Genomic DNA, 20,661 nt, shown 5'->3' on the forward strand with positions numbered 1-20,661 from the left:
AAGGCCAGAGTCGGGATGGGGATAGGAGGGAAGAGTTGAGCGCCACCCGGAGTATGTTTCCAACACGCGTTCCCTTGAAAACAAGACAAGGTGAACAAAAACGCATTTGCGTTGCGGAGGCCAGCAGTTGAAGCAAACGCAACAAATGCTTGCTCCTCCTTTTTTTTTTTTTTTTTTTATTAGTTAAAAAAAAAGAATTTTCTTTTAATGGAGGCTGCCTGGGCGGCCTTTAAGATCTCCTCGCCGGGTAAGGAGTGGACCTGGCTCTCCTTTCATCTGCTTTCAATGCTTTGCTTGCGTCGTCTCTCCTTATGGAAAGTCAAATCAGCTCTGCGGCACAAAAGCGACACAAAATGGCCTCTGAAAATGGCCAATAAGAACAAGAGTCACACGTGACCATATTCCCCCCCCCCCCCCCCCCCCCCAAAAAAAAACGCACGTACTGTATGTGTGTGTGTGTGTGTGTCTTGTAGCCTCATGCTAATTGAATGCTAAACGTGAGAAATGAGCATTGATTTTCAAACAACTTCAAATTTCAAAAAAGAGAACGGACCTTATGGGCCTTGAAAGAGGCGCAAAGTGTCGAGGACGACATTCCTCGCAGGCATGTCTTGCTTTGGGCTCGCTTGGAACACTTGAAATTCTCGCCCGCACCCTGCAAAAAGTTTCCCGGCTGATTTTTGGCGTGCCCGGACAAGCGACTGGGAAGCGAATCTCGCCAAGGTTTGGCGGGACGATCCGGCGCACGCGGCCGACGAGCAAACGTGCTCAAACGTGCTCAAGCGTGCGAATGCGAAGACGGCGCTCGCCCCTCGCTCGTCCGCGGCTTCCTTCCTGTCTCGGCTTGACAGCGGCGAGGAGAGAAAAGGGAGAGAGAGGAAAGCCCTGAATAAAAGAAGAGGCAAATAGTCGAGAGCAGCGCAGGTAATGGAAGTCGCAAAGCGGAACAGTCAAAGCCGCAGATGTAGAGAGCGCTCCATAATGGAGCGGGCCTTTCATTATGGATGCGGCCCAAGCGGAAATGGAATTTGGGAGGGAGACGGGCCGGGCCGGGCCGGGTCGGGTGACCTTTGAGGTCAAAAGGGCCCGGCGGCGAGGGTTTCGGGGGCGCCTCCTCTCCACCCCCCCCTGGCATGTCGGCGAGCTAATTCTAGTCATTCAGAAACGATGTTGGCTCGGTCGCATGATTGACAGCTCATCGATCGGGGCTGCCTGTCACTCAGCTGAGGGCGGGTCACCCACAGAGGAGATTTGGCGCTTTGAAAGCAACTAGTCACACGTGCGAACGGGTCCGGGGTCGCTCCTCTTGCAATTCGCCCGCGCGACGTTGACGTCACGACTTAGCGGGGAAGAAAAAAATAAAAACACAACAAAATGTGGATGCGAGAGAAACATGTTGGAAATTGAAAGCTGAGCAATGTGGCGTTCGGTTTTCATCGTTTGATTCAAAACGAAAATGGCAATTGGAGCGACATTTTTTTTTTTGGCTCTTCAATTGGCAGTTGAAAGGTTGAAACAACCACCCTTTGGACGCCCGCGCTCTGCATGTTTTCAAATAGCCCCCCCCCCCACCCAAAAAAAATGTGCGTTAACGCTCATCCAACAAAAGCCAACCGACGCAGCTCTGCTTACCTTTTTGCCATTTGTGAGAGCGCGGGAAGGGCCGGGCCACCTTTGGATGTAAATGAGCCACACTTTTTATTTCAACGATTTTATTGTTATTATTATTATAATTTTTTTGCCTCCCCTCTTCTGCGCTGTGCTAAATCGTCTGTCACGGCCCCCCGCTGGGGCGCGTGTGCCTTGACTTGTGTTGTGAGTACATAAATCCGTTTGTACCTTGCCATCGCTTCTCAGTTGGGTGAGATGATACCCAAAGCAATGCCCCCCCCCCAAAAAATGCCCTTTTAATCTTTCTTTGTCTAAATGTGTGTGTTTTTTTTGTGTGTGTTTTTTTTTTCTTGCCCCTCCACCCCCAACCTCCTCCGTGGCGTGACGTCGTCAGCGGAGCGGCGCGAGTGGATGGAAAGCCTGAAGGGGGCGCAGCGGCCCGCCGGCCGCGGCTCCCGGACGCGCCGCAGCCTGCGCCGCCGCTCCTCCACCACCAAGCGCGGCGCGCTGGAGCTGCGCGGCTACAAGGGCCGAGTCGTGGTGTCCCTGGCGACCGGCAAAGTCAGGCTCTGCAAAAACGAACAGGTACTGGTCGACGCCTTCGGGACTTTTTCTTCGGTTGGCGGGACGCCGTTTGGCTAAAAGGGCGCAAATGAGCGGCATCCTTGAGATTCCTTTTTACTCCAAGCCGGCAGCAATAAATCAACCCGCATGACATTTTCGGATCTATTCAAAGCAAAAAGTTTTGGATGTAAGAGGTTCGTCTTCAACGAAAATAAAAGCAAATGAACCGCGAATTGGCAAGTCGTGATATGATTGAAGCCAAAATAAAATGATTTATTAAAATTATTCTCTTAAAATTCTGAGAGAGAGAGACCGACAGAGAGATTTTTGGACACTCAACGATAACGACAGTAATACTTCCTTGCAGATTTTCTTGATCATCTTCCTTGCGCTTTTGTGACTGTCCATCTCTCTGTCTGTACAGCATTGCACTGACCCCTTGTGGTCACAAAGAGTAGCTCGATGTCCGCCGAATTGACGCAAACGTTGTTTTTATTTGTGCCATTTTGTTGATTATAACGTAAATAAATTATGATATATTATTATTGATTAAAAAAAATGTAGACACACATTATTGCCAATTATTGAAAAAATTCCCGACTTCTGGCTGAAAGACGCCAATTTGACAACCACAAAATTAGCTCGATGTCTTGAAGTCGGGTTCGGCGCCGCGCTGTTCTTTCGGGGCTTTTCTTTTTGGCACTCTGGAGTGAGTCTAATGAAGTGCTGAGATTCTCGCCGACTTTCATCCTGCTGGGGCAGAATGGGTATGGGGGGGGGGGGGGGGATAGCACGTTCCATTGATGCTCTTTCGTCAAGTTTCTCCCCTGTGTTTGTTGGCGCGTCGCACGTCTGCTGCAGGCGTTTGCCGCCGCCGCCGCTGTTGTGCTGTTTGCCTTTCATTATTTTCTTCATTAGCCTGAGCAAACATCTTGCTTCGGTTTCTCTTTCGGGTCCCCCCTCCACGTCAGCACATTTCCAATCGGCGCGGAAGGGGGGCAGGAGAAAAATTCTAATTAATTGTGTTGTTACAGCTGGAGATCAATCCGGTGGCGGGTGGGGGGGTGTTTGCGCGTCTCAGGTTGGAGTGTGTGCGTGTGTGAGGGGCGCGGGGTCGTGTGCGAGAGTAGACAACACACACACACACACACACGCACACACGAGGGTTGCACCGTTGGAGCTCAGCTCAGCGGAGTGGAGCATTTCATCAAACATGATGGAGGAGTTATTGGAAAGAAGGGCCTGCAGGCTCCTCCTCGGCTGCCTCCGCCGCCGCCGCCGCCCCCGGACTCCTTTCTCATGGTTGATGGAGCTGCCTTTCAGCTCGTTCCAGCACCGAGCCAAAGACATTCTCAAGGCTGACACCAAGGGTGCCGGAAGGTGTGGGGGGTGGGGGGGGACTTGCTCGCTTCGGGGTTCCTGGCTGGACTTTGGACAAAAATGTCCCAATTGCATTGCTGCTGTGATCAAACGTGCCCCCCCCTCACTTTTTTTTAATTGATCTATATATTAGAGCTGTCAAACGATGAAAGTATTTGATCTAATTAAAAAACAAGTGTCATAATTAACTCAAATTCACTACAAATTAATCGTGACTAGTCACGCATTTTTGATCGTTTCCGAATTTCCTTTGATATTTTTTGTCCTATTTTTTCCCCCATTTTAATACTCTCATCAACATGGAATCCTGAATCCGTTTTCTCTGTGCAAAATGCAAATATTTACTGAAATAACAATTTCGATTATCAATTTTACATGAACATTTTTCACGTGGTGCAGTTATTCACACATAATCTCTCACACAATATGTGAGAAAAAAAATATTTGGTCACACAACAGCTGCTTTAACAGTTTTTTAATGAAATCAAAACAGAACAATATAACATTGCGCATCTAAGGTCAATTAGTACTCAGCCTATAGTGGATTTAAGCCCCGGTTGCGTACTTGGTTTTTCTCAAGTTTGCTTTGAACACAGCAGTCAGGCTATGTTGATTGTGTTGGTCCTCCTTGCGCAGAAGTCTCTACGGTTTTGTGTAGATATCATTTCGGATGACTACATTTGGTTCGATGACAACACTGGAGACGTTTAATCTTCGCTAGGTCGCTACCACTGCAGCGCACCGTCACTGTCAGACGAACACAGAGAAGCTCCACCCGCTCTATTTATATGGACACGGAACACCGTAACCTTCCACACAAAATAGTTCCAAACACGTAACAATCGCGTCAGTGGCATACATCGTATACCTGTATGATCCAGGTAACTTTGGTCTTGTCAGTGGAACAATCTGGCAACTTTTTAAAAGTAAACTCTCCACTCATAAACTCTAAGTATCCGTTTTCGGTGTCTCGCGCTGGCAAAACAAACGTGCGTGGACCTGTGCAGCACGCTTGTTGTTTTGTTTCTGGTTTATTTATAGAGCAACGTAAAATCCGCTGTGACGTATTCCGCGTTAATCTCGCGAGGAAAAAAAAATTAATCCCGTTAAAATTCATTTAAATTAATGCCAATAAAAACAAGCTAAACTGACAGCTTTAATATACATCCATAGATATATACAGTATATATCTATAAATATATTTAAATGATTGCAATTGTTTTCTCAAGGTCCTCCTCCCAGGTTCTTCTGGACAAGCACAAGCACAATGCTCGTTTGTTGTGTAATATTTTTGAATTGGACATTCCCGGCGGCACACATGCTCGATCGGACCGCGGCAGCGTTTTGGTGCAGGCAAAACGTGGCATCGTCCTCCAAATCCCGTTCTGGCTTCTTCGTTTGGTCCACTGACCTCTCGGGCGTCTCACCCGCTTTGAAGGGAGGATCACCAAGGCTTTCTTTGGCTTGGGCTTCTTCATTTGCTTCCCTCATCTTTTGATTTCAGGAGCTCACGAGGCTTTCAGGGAAGTTTGTCTGCACTGTCGTGTATTTTTTTAAATTATTTTTTTTCTCGCGTGGGTGGTCTTCTTCCCTCGTCTTTGTCTTCCAGGCTGGAGACAATAACCTCAACTGCTCGGTGGAAGTGTCTGGAGTCCTCAGATGCACCTTCGGCCTTTTTACTGAGTTTTAAGTACAATGCCACGTGTTAGCCTCTAACACACACACACACACACACACATGTCAACCTGGTTCAGGCCAATGGCATGAGCGTGATTGCCTGTCACAAACTATTTCTCGTCGAACCACCAAAAAAAAGCTAGCAAGACTGACAATGCAGCGATTGTAAATGTAGCTCTCTCTCTCTGTCTCTTTCTCCTTGCATGTTTGGGAGCCCCCAAATTACATTCCAAGGCGACGTGGGGGGGGGGGGGGGGGGGGGATGGGGGAGAAACGAGTTGTGACTTTAATGAGGCAAGCCAGTGATGGCGCCTTATTGGGGAAGGCGTCTAAATTTGGCCTGAAAATTGGAGCTTGAGATGCTGTCTGCCGAAGACTAATGGAGCGCGCGACGCCTCGCGCGTTTGCTTCGAGGCGTTTGCAGCTTTTGCGCAAGCACAAATGAAATGCCGTGTCTGAAACACTGACGTGTGTAAAACAATATCGATACGGCGCAGATATTTAAACGAGGGCCGCAGCAAAAAACAAATATTTGGTCGATGAAGCTACGAATGGGGATCGTTGCGTTGCAAAAAACTCGCCAGCCATTGAAAACAAATGACAGGATCTTCAAAAGAACTCCAAAATGAGCCTGTCGGAGTTCTCTGCTCCCTCTTTACACGAGCGGCAGCATTTTGGACCAACTGGAGAGGCTTGATGGAGGATTGGCTGACTCCCAAGTCAAGTGCATGACACAAATCCAGCAGCCGACATTTGTTTCAAAGTGCTCATGAGAAAGAAGAGCTTTGACAAAAAAGGCAGGCAGGGGTGGGCGTCTTGGTGAAATGATGCGGCGGCGGCTTTGTGCGACCGTCATCCACTCGGAGCTTCATGTTTGACTGTGAAAACTCGACATCGAAACGAGGCCATTTTCCACAGCGTCCATTGTGATTTCCGTCTTTGTGCCCCTCAAGGACTACAACGCCGGCTTGGCCATCTGCGAAGTGGATCTGACCGATGCCAATGTTCAGGACGCCGACCGAAGGGTCTTTGAAATCAACACACCCTTTAAGATGTTCTGGTAGGTCTGCACGCCTTTCTCAGTCCAACTCAAATGTTTACAATGATTCCAATCGAGGATGAAATGGAAAAGAAGACATTTTTGGTTGGTGTCATTGTATTGTTGTTGCAGGCACAACAACGATAAAACCGTAAAAACATTTCAAGCGGGTAAGCACTCCCTCTAGTGGCGAGTGAAATCATGACTGCTTTGATCAACGAATGCACAACATCGAAATTGGAGGGCAGTTCAGTTGCATTGAAGTTTGTCTTCATAAACATTTATTAAAAAAAAAAAAACTAATGATATTGAACCCAAACGTGCGTTACGTTTTAATTGCGCCGCTGCCGTTGGAAACTATTTCGTTTCGCTCAATTACAAACGAGGAGCTGTTTCAATTGCGTTGAAATAAAGAAACTCACCTGACTTGTGTCTTCGGTCAAGGCACCCGCCAAGAGTTTTTATTTGGTGTTTATTTTTAATGAAGCCCGAACTCCCAGCTCGGCTGCTCTCCGTCAAACCTTTGAGGTGACTCCGCGTTCCCTCAGGCCCGACGATCAATAAGCACGCAGCTTGTTTAAGCTGTAATGGCCCATTTGGAATACAACCATCAAAAAGAATGGCTTGTTTGTTTGGGTACGCCAAAGGACACCCCCCCCCCACCCCCTCCCACAGACACACACATATGCACACTTTTTTTTTTCCTTCACCGTTTGTAGATTGACTTGATTTGTGTAAGACCCTCCCTCGTTCCTTCAATCGATCTGTTTGCGTTAGGCGTCCGTAATGGTCTCGTCGTTTGTTAATAACCTTTACGTAATTGCCATTTTGTACGAAAAAAAAAAGAGAAAGTGGAATTAAATTGAGCTCCCCAATTGTTTTTGATGAGGTGAATGCTGAGAGGCTCGGATTGTCCGTGTGTGTGTGTGTGTGTGTGTGTGTGTGTGTGTGTGTGTGTGTGGATGGAATCGATCGGTCACCCCGCAAGTCTTGTGCTACCTGCTCAAGGTGGGGATTAGCCAGAAACTCATCCAGTCACTCTGGGCAAGGGAGACTCACTTTGGCTTTGGCTTTTCTCTTGTCTCGCTGCCACGGTTGACTTTTATTAGTTGAGGAATGACAATTAGGACGCGTTACGGGAAGGGGGGGGCAAAGACGTTTACGTCGGCGACGAGAAAACTTGAGGAAAGGAAGGCGCCGCTCAAGGGCAAAGACTCTTACAAGTGCTCTTATAAAGTTGAGCAAGACATTTTTGCTCTAATGATGCAATGGCTAGCTTTACTTAGCATTCTAAACAAAAAAAATGTGGTTTGGGGGAACTCATTATTTTTTCCAAAGCACTCCTTTTTATTTTATTTCATTGCCAGTAATTCTTTTCCGGTTTGTTTTCGTTATTTTGTTCATTTCGTTCTAGTGTGGGTGCCTTTTTTCATGTGCGATGTCCAGATTTCTGTTGTAGTACCAAAACTGACCTGTGAGAGGCAGCGCGATGTCACAGAGCATCCAGACTGCCGGGAAATTGCAAAAAAGAAGAAATGAAGGTCTTGGAAAAAGTCGATTCTGTCGATGACGTCGCCGTCGATTGTGTGCAGCTTTGCGCCGAGACGGAGCAGGAGAAGTCGGAGTGGATCGAAGCGGTTCGGGAATCCATCACCGAGACGCTGTGCGACTACGAGGTGGCCGAGAAGATCTGGTTCAACGAGGCCAACCGCAGCTGCGCCGACTGTCACCGCCGCCCGGCCGGGAGTGGGCGTCGCTCAACCTGGGCGTGGTCATCTGTAAGAAGTGTGAGAGTAAGTGAGATGGAAACTCCGACACAGCAGCTACCCGACTCGACTCAAATCAGACGCCGGTCACCACTTTCACTCTTGGGACTTGATTGGCTAAAAATGAGGACACTCTACTTGATTTTGATGTTGCCTTCAGGAGACTCGACTTGGACTTTGACAACAACAACAAAAAAAAATTGGATTTGAGTCAATGATTTAAAAAAAATTGTATCACATACCACAAGGGGGAGCCTGCCTACTAAAGTCATTTTTTTGTCAAATTCCGAAACACACAAGTGCAGTGTGTTGGCTGTACAAGATCGTACGACTTGTGATTTGCTGAATCCGAGCAGTAACTTGATTTGCTTGATTTTCGTCACGGCGAACGGAACAATTCGGAATAATATTCTAGTGACGATTATTTTTATTATTTTTTGCCTCAATATTGCGATGGGATCATTTTTTGGAGGTCTTCCTGCCATGCATCGTAAAAAAATTTTACCGAATCCAATTAATCTCCATTCCAATCAGCCCTATCGGAGCTTTGGTCCTGGATCCCGCACACCTCAGGGGAATGTCTCGTCGGGATGGAAGCAGCCCCCCCCCCCCCACCCCCTCCTCTTCTGGCTCCGTGGCTGATAGGCATGACTTTGAACGCGATTCCTCACCTCACCCTGGCAAAGGCCTGCGTAATTGCTCGCCATCCGATATCCGACATCCTTCCTCAAACAGCCTTAAATGATTTCATTTGCCGGATTGTTTTAATATTACATTTGGTGGACACGCTCGGCGGGAGAGAGAGGGAAGCTCTGCTCGGCGCTCGGCGCTCGGCGCTCCCCCTTTAAATGAGGCGGCGGTCCATCTGGAATAGCGATGACTCGCCGCGCTTCTAATTAGCCATCTGATGTCACGGACAATAAAGAGAAACGCTGAACAAGAGCAAGAGGGAAGAAGTAATGAGAAAGCTAATGGTCGAAATGATCCCAGGCTGGGCTTTTCGTCGTCTTCTGGCTGCGAGACGGAATTCATTTGAATCAGCCGATGTGGAGACCTTTTTCAGGGGTGCCTTGCCTAAAAAGGGCTTGGTGGAAGCCAATTTGCGCGGCAAATTGATAAAAAAAAAAATTTCACGGGCGAACGCTGACGATTTTTTTTTTGGATGTGATTCGTTTATTTTGCGGTTGTTCTCTGCTTTGAACAAAACACACGAAAGGAAAGTACACCGACCCGATTTCTCCCGCCGCCCCCTCCCGATGGCTTTCTCGCATCAAAAATGCCACTGAAGGATCACGCGCAACTGCTGATCCAACGTGAAGTGCAAAAAACTCATTTTGTGCACGCTTTCCCCCAAAATCCGTCTTAGTGTTGGCGTTGGCCTGAAGTGACATGCGCCATCTAGTGGTGAATGCTCATTACTTTGCCCCAGTCACTTTCCATTTCGGGAACGACCCTCGTACCAAATTGAGCTCGATATGCCAGATGCTCGTTTTATTCTTAGTGCCTCATTCTCTACCGGTATTTTTTTTCCAACCTTTTAATAAAAGTATCACTCCCTCGGCAAAGGGAGCGCAGGACAATTCCACAAGAGGAAGGAGAGAAAGTTTTTAATTCGGGGCTGAAATGTGTGGCGGCTTGGCCTTTTTTTTTGTTTTTGTGAGCGAGCCGCTCGACGGCTGTGCCGTTTTTTCTGTTCTCTTGTGGCTCACCGGGGGTGGTGGTGGGGGGGGGGGGGGGAGATGAAGACATGTGGCTGTTTTAGATGCGAGTACACCGACACAGGTTGGACGTTGTCGTTACCTCGGCAACAGACCTGATCCGGATGCCGGCGTGCATCTCGAGAACGCATTTTTTTTTCTTATTTGTATGCGGTGTAAAAAAAAAAAACATGAACAACATTTCAACAATTTAATATCGACATTTCTAAAGATTTTTACAAGGGCGGGGGGTGTGGTGGTGGTGTGGACGGGTGGGCCGTTAGCAGCAGGGGCTCGGTTCCGAGTACTCTAATTATCGCGGCTGGCGTCTTGGGCATCTGCTTTGCAAGTCGTATTTTTTTTGAAGTCGTCCAATTTGTGTCACGCCGGGCCAGCTCGCCGCTCGACTTGAGACAAATCTCCGTCTGCGATCGAGCCGCCGCACCGCCGCCGCCGCCGCCCGCCTCGGACAAGCGTTGGTTGGCACAACGCGGCGCCTTTCCCCCCCGTCTCATGTATCATTCACGACTTGAGTCGCCGGCGACCCCCGCAAGCCTCGCCCAAATAAACAGGCCGACGACGCAAACGCAATGAATTACTCATGATTCATTAGCATTAATGGCGCCTCGTTCTGCCCCCCCCAACCCCTTCATTTCCAATTAAGGAGCGCCCGAGGGGACTAAATGTGTCTCTTTCTTCCCCGCGCCGCCAGGGCAGCACCGCTCGCTCGGCGACGGCATCTCCAAAGTGCGCAGCCTGAAGCTGGACAGCGGCATCTGGAGCAACGAGCTCGTGGAGGTACGCCATCGCGGGATGTAAAGCCCGCGTTCCGATTTCCCGGTGAATTTCAAATTCATCGAATCCAAAGTGCTTACAGTTCAAGGGAGCCCCAAAAACATGATTGCACCGTTCACATTTCATGACATTGAGCCAATCGTCACAACGGAGATGTCGGCCAATGACAGCAATGTGTCATTTTATTTAAGATAAGATAAGATATCCTTTATTAGTCCCACACTGTGGGAAATTGACAATTTTACAATTTGGGGGTTGCCACGGTTTTGTTCAATAACATTTCTATTCCCGTCGAAACGAGCAGAATGGTCGATAACGCCCCGTAATTGTTCAGCGTCAAACTCCAGGGATCATTTGGGAACATGAACTCGACTCAAAAACAACCACCCAAGGCAGTAGAACGCGCAAAAACGCTCAAAATCGAGTCTCGAGCCGAGTTAAAAGCCAAAAGAAGAAAAATGAGTTTGAAAGATGGGCAGTGGGGGCGTTTGAGAGTGCCCACGGAAAAGCCTTGATCGCCTTCTGAAGCCTCCGCTTCGTACTCTGTACCTCTAACAGTGGTCAGGTGTGTGTGTGGGGGGGGGGGGGGAGCCCGTTTCCAGATTGGAAAACAAACAAAAGAACTCTAAAAAAAAAGAGTGAGGCCCCGGTGAAAGGAGGCCAGAATAGGCTCGATGCGTTCACGAATACCGCTCAGAGGTGACCGGCAGTATTTTGGAGCAACTGGAGACGCTTTCAAGTATTTTTTAATTATTATTATTTTTTTTTGATGTGAAAAAGTCGTCTGATTGAGCCACGACCTGATTTGAAAATGCCGGGGGCCGTAAACACCAACGCCTTTTGACCATGGGCTAATTTCCGCATTTTGCCCCATCTTGTTCTTTTTGTGATGCTCCTCATCCGTTCAGCTCTTCTTGGAAGTGGGGAACCAGAAGGCCAACAGTTTCTGGGCCGCCCAACTTCCGCTGGAGGAAGAGCTCCATGCCGGCGCTTCGGACGAGCGGCGCGCCACCTTTCGCCCGCAGAAAGTACCGGGAGAGGAAGTACTGTCGCGTCCTCGAGGGCCTTCGCACCTCGGAGCAGCTCAACAAGGTAACGTCCTTTCCTGATTGGCCAAGGGCGGGCGGTGAACCTTCGCTTGACCTTGGGGACCTTGAATTTTGTCGCAGCCCATTTCTCGAGTGACACGTCTCCTAATCGAGTTTTCAATCCCTAAATCTGCCTTGGACGGGATCAAAGCGTCTCCAGCGCTTGAAAATCGCCCCAAAGGATCGCCCCCCCCAGTCACAAGCAATGTATGTAAAATGGAAATCTCAGCGTTAAGCGTTGCCAGCCAAGCTAATTTGCCGGGACAACTCGTCTTGGTCGCGCATCATATCTATTTAGCGCTCCGCAGACGCCTCCTCCTTGGGGAGGGAAGCTTGTCGAGTACAAAGACTCCACCCAAAGACTCGGGCGCATCGGCGGAGGGGGTCGTCTTGGACGGCAGGGTGATTCTTTCGAGTGTCACTTTAGAATAAAAATAAAATGGAGTCGATTTAGGTCTGATTGCATCCGCCGCGCCTCCTTCATCTAACGCCGTCCTAATTGTCAGCGGCGTAAAAATAAAGTTAAATACAACCGAACGGTTTGTAACGACTGGATTTTTAAAAAAGACGATGCTATCCAGTCATTCTTTCTGGCGCCGCTAGGGTTCGCGCGACAGGCATCTGCTAGCTTAGCATTGAACGCGAAACACCAGCGGCTATTGAAAATTAGCATTGACGCTCTGAAAATGGAAAGAATTGCGGCTGGAACACGCGTGGAGAGCGACGACTTCTTCTATCGCATTGCGCACCTTCTGTTGGACCTCGGTGCTGCCCTTTTTGCTGTGGCACAACGTGGTACTACACTGAAGGCGCCCAATTTCAATCTGGACTTGTCCCCATACTGTAAAAACTTACCGATTAATTCTTACCGCTGATAAAACTCAGTCCCGTGTGAAGTCTTTTATTGTGAAATTTCAGTGTCAGACTTGTGGTTTTGGCCGCCCCCCCCCTCCCGCGATTCGCCGCAATCCGCCGAGCCGCCCGAGTAAACGTTCCGTCCTATTCATTCGCGGTTCATCCGCTGATATCATTTTTCAAAATCATTCAGTCCTAACTTTAGGTGGCCTTTTTGCGAGTTCTTTGTCATTGTTTGCAGGTGTTTTATCAATAAGCGCTTTGTACGCAGCGATCGATGGCGCTTCGACTCGGGGTGGGGGGCAACTGGGACGAAAGGGAAAAGGTCGCTCGTTGAGATTCCGCGCGTCCGCCGGCGGATCCACTTTGTCGCGGGTCACCGTCTAACAATGTCACATCAATGGAAACGGATTGAAGGGAAGAGACGGATGAGATCGGGGGGGGGGGGGGGGGGGCGTAGTTTTTGGCTGGCTTTTATCCCGGTCGCCGCGACGGATGAAGCCTTATCTCGAGCGCTTTGTGTTGACAAAAGTTTGTCTACCTGGAAAAACAATTACGTGAGACGCGCTTTAAATCCGTCTCCTCAAATGAGATGCAATGGCGGGAAAAAGTCTACACACCCCTCAGATCAATTGTTTCAAGAACGCGTTCCTCCACCTTTTGGAGAGATTTTGTGAGTGTCCAGTAAAATTGAGCTTTTCGGCCAGAAGAGCAACAAGTAGAGACCCGGGGCCTTGGTCTCGTTTCCAGATAGCAGTCAGCGCAAAATCTTCAGGCTTCCGCCAGACCCCCCCCCCCCCCCCCCCACCTCTAATAGAAATGTCAGGAAAAGCCTACGAGAGCAGCTGAACTTGATTTGGGGGAACCTGAAATAGTGGGAGGCATGTGTGCCGAGTTTTGAATGCTTGACTCTGAACACAGCCACGTTCAAGGGGGGTGCACACTTTTGCAACCGCATGATCTCTCTTGTTTACTTTTGCTCCTCTTGAAAAGATGATTGATTAAAAGCCAATCTGGGATTTTTTATTTTTTTTCCAACACAGAAAACAAGCGATGCACTTTTGCAGCCTGTTGACTATCGTAGCGCCGATTGGATGATTCGGGTGATAGATTAGGGTGATTAGAATATTTGACTAACACGTACAGTACAAGGACACATAAATGTTTTTTTGTGTTTTTTTTTCTCCTCTACCGAATTATTGAAGCGGGATAAAAACGGGGCGTCGCTCGGGCAGGGGGGGGGGTGTGGATGGATGGAAGAAGTCTACCGGCGTGTCTGTTTTCATGTGCGTCCAGGCGTTGTGTGGCGCCGTGGTGCTGCCCGACGTGCTGCGCACGATGGAGCTGCTGTTCAGCGGGGCGGATGTCATGTGCGCCACCGGGGACCCGACCTGCTCCACGCCGTACCTCCTGGCCCAGCGCGCCGGCCAAAGGCTGCAGATGGAGTTCCTGCATCAGAACAGGCTCATGGGTAAATACGCTTGTTGCTTGTCAACGTTATTCGGTGCAAGAGTTCAATTTGTGCATGTCCCCCCCCCAAAATGTTCGACTGTCGTACGCCTGTCATCCAACGGGCACTTGTCCAATTAGCCACCATGCGCGTTTGGAGCACTCTTAATGCCCTTGACTTTGGAGTCAGTCATCCTCCATGAAGCATCTCCAGTTGCTCCTGAATGCTGCCGCTCGCCTCTTGTTCACACCTAATATCATCCAAAATCATTCCATATCCTTCGATATCTTTCAATATCATTCCGTATCATTCGCCATTGCGGATTTTTCATCATGTCGTACAAGTCTCAACCAATCCAGAGTGTTTCTGTATCTTTCACTAGCATGACCGTTTAATCCGTTTAATATCATTGCACATTTGTCCCAAATTGTTCTGCGTCATTCCGCCCGTTTTCAATATCAAGTCAGATCATTCCGGGTCTTAAAGTATCATTCAACAGCACGACGCACGTCCATGATGGGTTTTTTTTCTTCTTTGTAGTCAGTATTTCATCATTCCAATGCAGTTTCTCCCAAAAAATTGTAGTTATAAACGAGAGTAGTCGTACAGAATGCAAGTAAAGTCAAACAAAACTTGTCAGGCGGCTCCATGTGGAGTCCCTGCACCTTGCTGTCCCGGAGCTGCGGCTCATTTGTAGTCCAACCCTCCCCCCCCCAACCCCCGCGGGCCTCGTTCTCACACCTGCACCTGCTCGCCCCGGAGCACCCTGGGATATTGCGCCGTGTTCATTTGCATAGCCACATCCCGCTTCAAGGCAAAACCGGGCCGCGTGCTGTCGTGTTTTGAGAGCCTCCGGGGCGGCTTCAATGATGGCGCCATCCCTTCTTGTCAAAGGCTCCCACTGGGCTGCTTCCATGTGTATTTTCGGCTGCTTCTGTTGTTCATTCCCAAACGTTACACGGAAAGAACTGCTCTTCCCCCCCCACCCCTTTTTCCCACCAACCCTATAGACAAAAAGAAGGTGAGCTCAGGCAAGGTGCCGAACGACAATGTTTTATACCGCCGATGCGGCGGATCCGTTTTGTAAGTGGGACCACGTTGCCGCGCCGTTGTTAATATCAACTAATTAACGCTAACCGTGTTTTCTGGAGCACTTTCAAACAACCACCGGGGTCATTGAAAGATTTGAAAACAGGATTTTCAAAAGAACTCGAAAAAGGGAAGGGATGTTAAAGTCGGAGGTGAGCGGCAGCATTTTGGACCAACTGGAGACGCTCGATGGAGGATTGACTGACGCCAAAGTGGAGTGCATTACACAAATCCAGCAGACATTTGTGTCAAAGGCATGACTGACTGCATCTCCGAGTGCTCGTAAAAAAGCACAGGTTTGACGGCTCATTTCAAATCCCGGTCCAATTTAAGACCCAAGTCCGCAAACACGATGATAACTGTTGACGGACTACATGGCGTGCAAAAAAAAATTTTGGGAGTTGTCACTGGGTGACGAGTGAGCGGCTTCCTTTGAATGGCAGTGAAACAAGGACAGACGGAAAATGGACCGACTTTTAAGTCCGGTCCGCAAGACCCCCCCCCGTCCAGCCTGTTTTGGATGACTCCCTCCTCCAAGGTGGCTCAAGAGTGAGTGTGATCCGGCTTCTGAAAGGCTTGCTGATAAGCTGATGATGACTTGAATCGGTTGTGTTGGCGGAAGGAGACATCGAAAGCAGGCTGCATCGGGGCAGACTCGGGCGGGGCTGGGGGGGGCACCCTGTTTTGGGATATGAACATTTATTTATTTATTTTTGCAGCCAACTACGCTACTGCCACGGTTGTGAGGTTCTCCGGAGACATTAAATATGCATCAAGTCGGACCCTTCAAACCCCCCCCCACCCCCCCCATTTACACCAATACGAAGTTTCAAGCCATTTTTTTTTTTGAAATGCCGCTGGATGGTTTTATTGGCCTCGCATGTTATGATTAGAACTCCGCCTCCCTTTACATATGTAGCCAATTCTAGCGCCATTGATTCTGCGCGCACCGATTCTTGCGCGGCGTCTTCACGGCCCCCGCGGTCCGCCGCTGGCGGGCCGAGCGCTTTGCGGCGGTTGCCACGGGCGACCGGATGGCTAATTGAGCACTCTATCATGTCACCTTCCCTTCACTGGGGACGCAGCCAATCAGCGGAGGCCAGACGACACTCACATGAGAGTCCCGTCGTAAGCGAGGCCAGCTTTAGCGCCCCGCGGGGGCTGTTTGCGAGACTCACGCAGGGAAGCTTATTACAGCGCATACACCGGCTTATTTACATCCCCCCCCGAACATGAATGTTTGGAAAGGACTGCTTGGATTTATGACACGACCATAACCAGATTACATCGAATACAATCTCCACGGATTTGGAAAATAGGGATAAATTGTTTTTGACAAATGATCTAAATGGCAAATGCCCCCCCCCCCACTCCTGTTTTTTGCGATTGCGACTTTATACGGCACGTTTTGCCATACTTCATTTTCGAGCTCAAGCCGAGAGGCGAGAGACCGTTCAGTTCTGTGTGTGTGTCCGTCCATGTAAATGTCCTTGCGGCTCAACAATGAATCACTCACCGAACAGATTTCCCAAGACTTGACCGGCAGTCAGACAACACGTCCTCGTCCGGGGCGGCCCCCTTCATGGATGGCTTCCTGTACATCTCGGCGGGCCACGGCAGGACGCCGGCGGATCGGCGCAGAGGAGATGGTGAGTGGTCGCGTGCCGCGTCTCCTGATTCGCCCCGAAAAGTCCCCATCAATGCCCGGGGCCGGGCCCCGATGAAGTGCTGCGCGCGTTAGTCCGGGGTCCGCTCCAGTTAAGCGCTCATCGATCAATCGCTGTCCGCCCCGTCAGCTGTCAACCCCCGCAAAGGTTTAATCCCGACACCAAACGCTCGGGTCACAACAATCGATGAATGTCCTCCGGGAATCCAACGGAAGCTGGCGATGCGCAGAGACGGCAACTCAAAAGTAATACGGAAAGGCCCCGCTTCAGACATTCCGGTTGGGCTGAACCACTCAAATCGGCATCATAATATCATCGTAATCAGAGCTCGTAGCAGAAGGGGGGGGGGAACTGCAGGATCACATGTACATATACCTGTACGGGTAGGCGGTATCTACTTTGCAGATTTCCCTCTTTCGCGCGGGGGTTCTGGTCCCCATTAACCGCGATAAGCGATGGTTCACTATATTTGGAAGAGGTGGTGGGCAGGATGTCGAGGGTCCAGTCGGATTTTTTGTGATAAGCGAGGGATCACTGTAGTTGGAAGAGGTGGTGGGCAGGATGTCAAGGGTCCAGTCTGATTTTTTTTTTTGTCCCCTTGTCCCGGTTCTTCGGTGTCGGTATGCAAGTCCATAAGATCGGGCAGGGCGGTGCCCATGATTTTCTCCTCAGTCCTAACTGCCCATTGCAGTCGGATTTGTGTCCTTTTTTTGTGGCGGCCCCGAACCAGACTGCAATGGAGGAAAACAGGACTAATTCCATGACTGCTGTGTCAAATTGTCTCAGCGGGCCCCGTGGCAGGACGTGCTTCCTGAGCAGCCTAGGGAACTACCTCCTCTGCTGGGCCTCCTTCTGGATGGAGTTGATGTCGGCCTCCCACTTGATGGCCTGAGAGACCGTTATTCCCAGGAACTTGAAAGTTTCGACGGTTGACACGGGGCAGTTGGATAGTGTGAGGGGCAGCTGTGGGGAAGGTTGCTTCCTGAAGTCCTCGATCATGTTTGTCGGAGGTTGCAATGTGCTGAACCCCCCCACCCCTCACAACAAACAAACAAAACTAAAACCTGTCCGATTGTTGACGATTGTTTCCGTTTCCGTAAAAATCCGATCGCTTCAGAATCTGTGACGGCTCCCACTCCACTCCGCAGTGGTCCCGACGTTGCAAACAGCTGGAGCGTTCCCGGGGGCTGCCGGCTAATTGGGACAGGGAGCCGTCTTAGATGCTGCCTTCGGGGGGATGCGGGGCGACCGCCTGGGTGGAGAAATGTGGAAGATGACATCTTGTTCCGAGAGTCTAGAGACGGACCTTCGCTGCGTATGGAATCGAGATGCATTGTGGGCTGCATGTTGGGCACCGGAGCGTATATGGGTCACCTCTCCTCACTCCACATTCAAAGCGTCATCATCAAAAGGAACGGATTTGGTTTGTTTTATTTCATCTTTTTTGGTTTTTTTTCCATCATCTTAAATGTTGATGAGCATCGGCGGGATGGAATGCCCGCATTGACTGCGTTGAGGAGTCTCATCAGACGGCTCATTTTGCACACTTAAGAATCCATTTAACGCCAGAAAGTGAGAGATCGGCCCGAATTAGGTGCTCCTTGTTCAAATTGCAACAGGAGCCACCTCGCTTCTCCCACAAGCGAAGAGCAAAATGCAGATTTCATCTCTGGAGGGTTAGTCGGACGGGGGAGGCCCCCCCCCCCCCCCCCCCCGCGGAGAGCCCATCGGCGTGGGGGTCTTTGCTTTGTGGAAGTGAGAACAGCTGCTTGATTGCAAATCAGGTGCTATTGTTCCCGTTGTTGTGCCGTTGGCATCCCCGAGATAGACAGCCGGAGTAAAAAAACATTTTTGGTGCCAATCTTCACTGGGATAGTTGACACAGAGCAATTATTTCTACGTTTTCATTTTTGAAAGATGACTGATGCCACACATGGCCACACACACACACACCAAGTCACCAACATGCAACAAACGGACTGGAGCAGCGTCTGTTGTAGTACCAAGACTGACCAGTTGGAGGCAATGTGGCGCCACAGGGCAATTCGCCATTATTTGAAGAAGAAAGAGTAGGAGTCGAAGAAGGTCGGCTCACAGCGAGATTGTAAACTCTTCTCCTTGCCATTTTATTGTGTTGAATGTCTTGGAAGTCATGTTGCAAAATCACCCGACGCACTGGGAATTCTTCTCTTGGCGATCGTAAGTCGTGAACAGGAATTGGCGATTGTGAAGCGCAACAGTTTTCCAATTGACGACAGTTTTCCCATTCACTTTTAATATGCCCCACACCGCAGGATAATCGGTCAGCGTCATCTTTTAGAGGCATTTCATAATCTGGCTTTAGCTGACCTTGATCTCGAGAGATGAACAAATCCTCAAATTTGGCCCGGTTGACGTCGTGTGTGTGTACTCCAGCTAACTTTTACAACTGTCGTAACTGATTTTATTATTTTTTTTCTGCGCTCACCAGGTAGAGAAAAAAAAATCACTATTCCGGCACACCACACCAAAGGATAATCAGATGATTATCGCTGCGTACCCTATTTAACGTGAGGGGGGGTTGGAATCAGTTTTAAGACACCCCACACTACACCTCAGGCAAATAGGTTCGGGACGGTCTTTTAGGAGCATCCTATCATTGTGTCTTTGTGCACTTTGATCAGAAGAGAGGAGGAGTGCTTAAGTTTGGCCATTTTCCCAGAAGATTGGAGTGGGCAAAAATCAGCCTTAACACACCCACACCACTGGATCATCGTTCTCGCTCATCTTTTTAGAGCATCTCATTCTCTGGCCTTTGTTGACTTTGATTGGAAAAAGGCCCGATTATTGCTCTGTGTGAGAATTGAGCACTTCCTGAATCCCTCTGAATGCACCTCAGGTTCATCTAGTTGAATATTTGGGCCTGATTGTCGTCATGTGTGTACCTGGCAATTTTTGGGCATGCAATTAGCAGCCTTCCTCCCGGCTATCAACACGCAGAATTGTACATCATTTCGAGTCCTGAATAAAATGAGGTCAAGCTGTCGGGAAGTCAAGTGGGCCTCTTAAGAGGATAGCGCCGGGAAACTCAGAATGATTAATAATGTGGTTGTTAAAGCAGCGACAGAGGGAGCCGAGTTCAAACCGGCGCGAGACCACAGCACTCACAGACCCCATCCCCCCCCCCCAAAAATGGACCTGACATTTTCGGTAAAAGCCGCAACAATTTGGGAACACGTTTTGCAGCCAAGGGCGTCGCCTTGAAAGATCGCACGCTCGCTCTCGGTGCGGCGCGTCTGACGACGACTCTTGAGCGGCTGCTATTAACGTTTCCTTCTTAAAGAGCAGACACCGCCCCCCCCCCCCCACCCGCCCCCCAACCGCCTCTTCTGAAAGGTTCGTAGTGAGGATCATGTCACAGTTTTAGCGTTCAAAGTCATATTTTTGAGAAAAAGATGGCATATACTCCCCTTGCCCCCCCCCAGCCCCCCCCAAAAAAGTTTCTTAAAAATAAAGAAATAGATTTTGGGAGACAGAAAAGAAAGTAATACAGGATTCAAATTCAACATTTTTGTTGAAATGTTCCGATAGAAAGTTGGATATTTTTGGACAATTCAGTGAAATATCAACAAGATGTCATTTTGGGGTCAAAGGTCAAATCATTTTCAAGATGAGGTCATATTGGATATTTGAAATAATGTTTAAATTAAAATCCTTGGAAATTTGGGGATTTTTTTTTTGAAATTAAAGAATTCAGTTTAACGTCTCAACATAAAGCGTAAAAAAAAAGCAAAAGCAAAATAAAGTAAAAAAGCGTACTTTTGTGATAGAGTTGTACTATTTTAAAGAATGAAGAATATTTTCAAGAGACAAATTGTTCCTTTTTTTTTAAGATGGAAAATATCCTTAAGATACGTTTTTAGTTTTTGTGACTTTTTTTAAATTATTTTGTCCAAAAAAAGATTTTCAAATGAATCAAGAAATAAATGGAATCTTTTTCCCGG

General features: G+C 48.9%; 1 protein-coding gene across 1 annotated transcript in view; it reads left to right on the forward strand.

Moving 5' to 3' along the window:
• arap2 (ArfGAP with RhoGAP domain, ankyrin repeat and PH domain 2) overlaps positions 1-20,661 on the forward strand; it is a 48,908-nt gene that overhangs the window by 14,203 nt on the left and 14,044 nt on the right. Inside the window, 10 exon segments of the mRNA XM_052057216.1 lie at positions 2,006-2,196; positions 6,186-6,292; position 7,686; positions 7,864-8,013; positions 8,016-8,064; positions 10,447-10,532; positions 11,438-11,542; positions 11,544-11,621; positions 13,769-13,943; positions 16,535-16,660. Coding sequence (XP_051913176.1) covers positions 2,006-2,196; positions 6,186-6,292; position 7,686; positions 7,864-8,013; positions 8,016-8,064; positions 10,447-10,532; positions 11,438-11,542; positions 11,544-11,621; positions 13,769-13,943; positions 16,535-16,660 — 1,068 coding nt within the window.

The sequence above is a fragment of the Hippocampus zosterae genome, chromosome 1 (assembly GCF_025434085.1).
Source record: "Hippocampus zosterae strain Florida chromosome 1, ASM2543408v3, whole genome shotgun sequence".
In the NCBI taxonomy this organism is placed as follows: domain Eukaryota; kingdom Metazoa; phylum Chordata; class Actinopteri; order Syngnathiformes; family Syngnathidae; genus Hippocampus; species Hippocampus zosterae.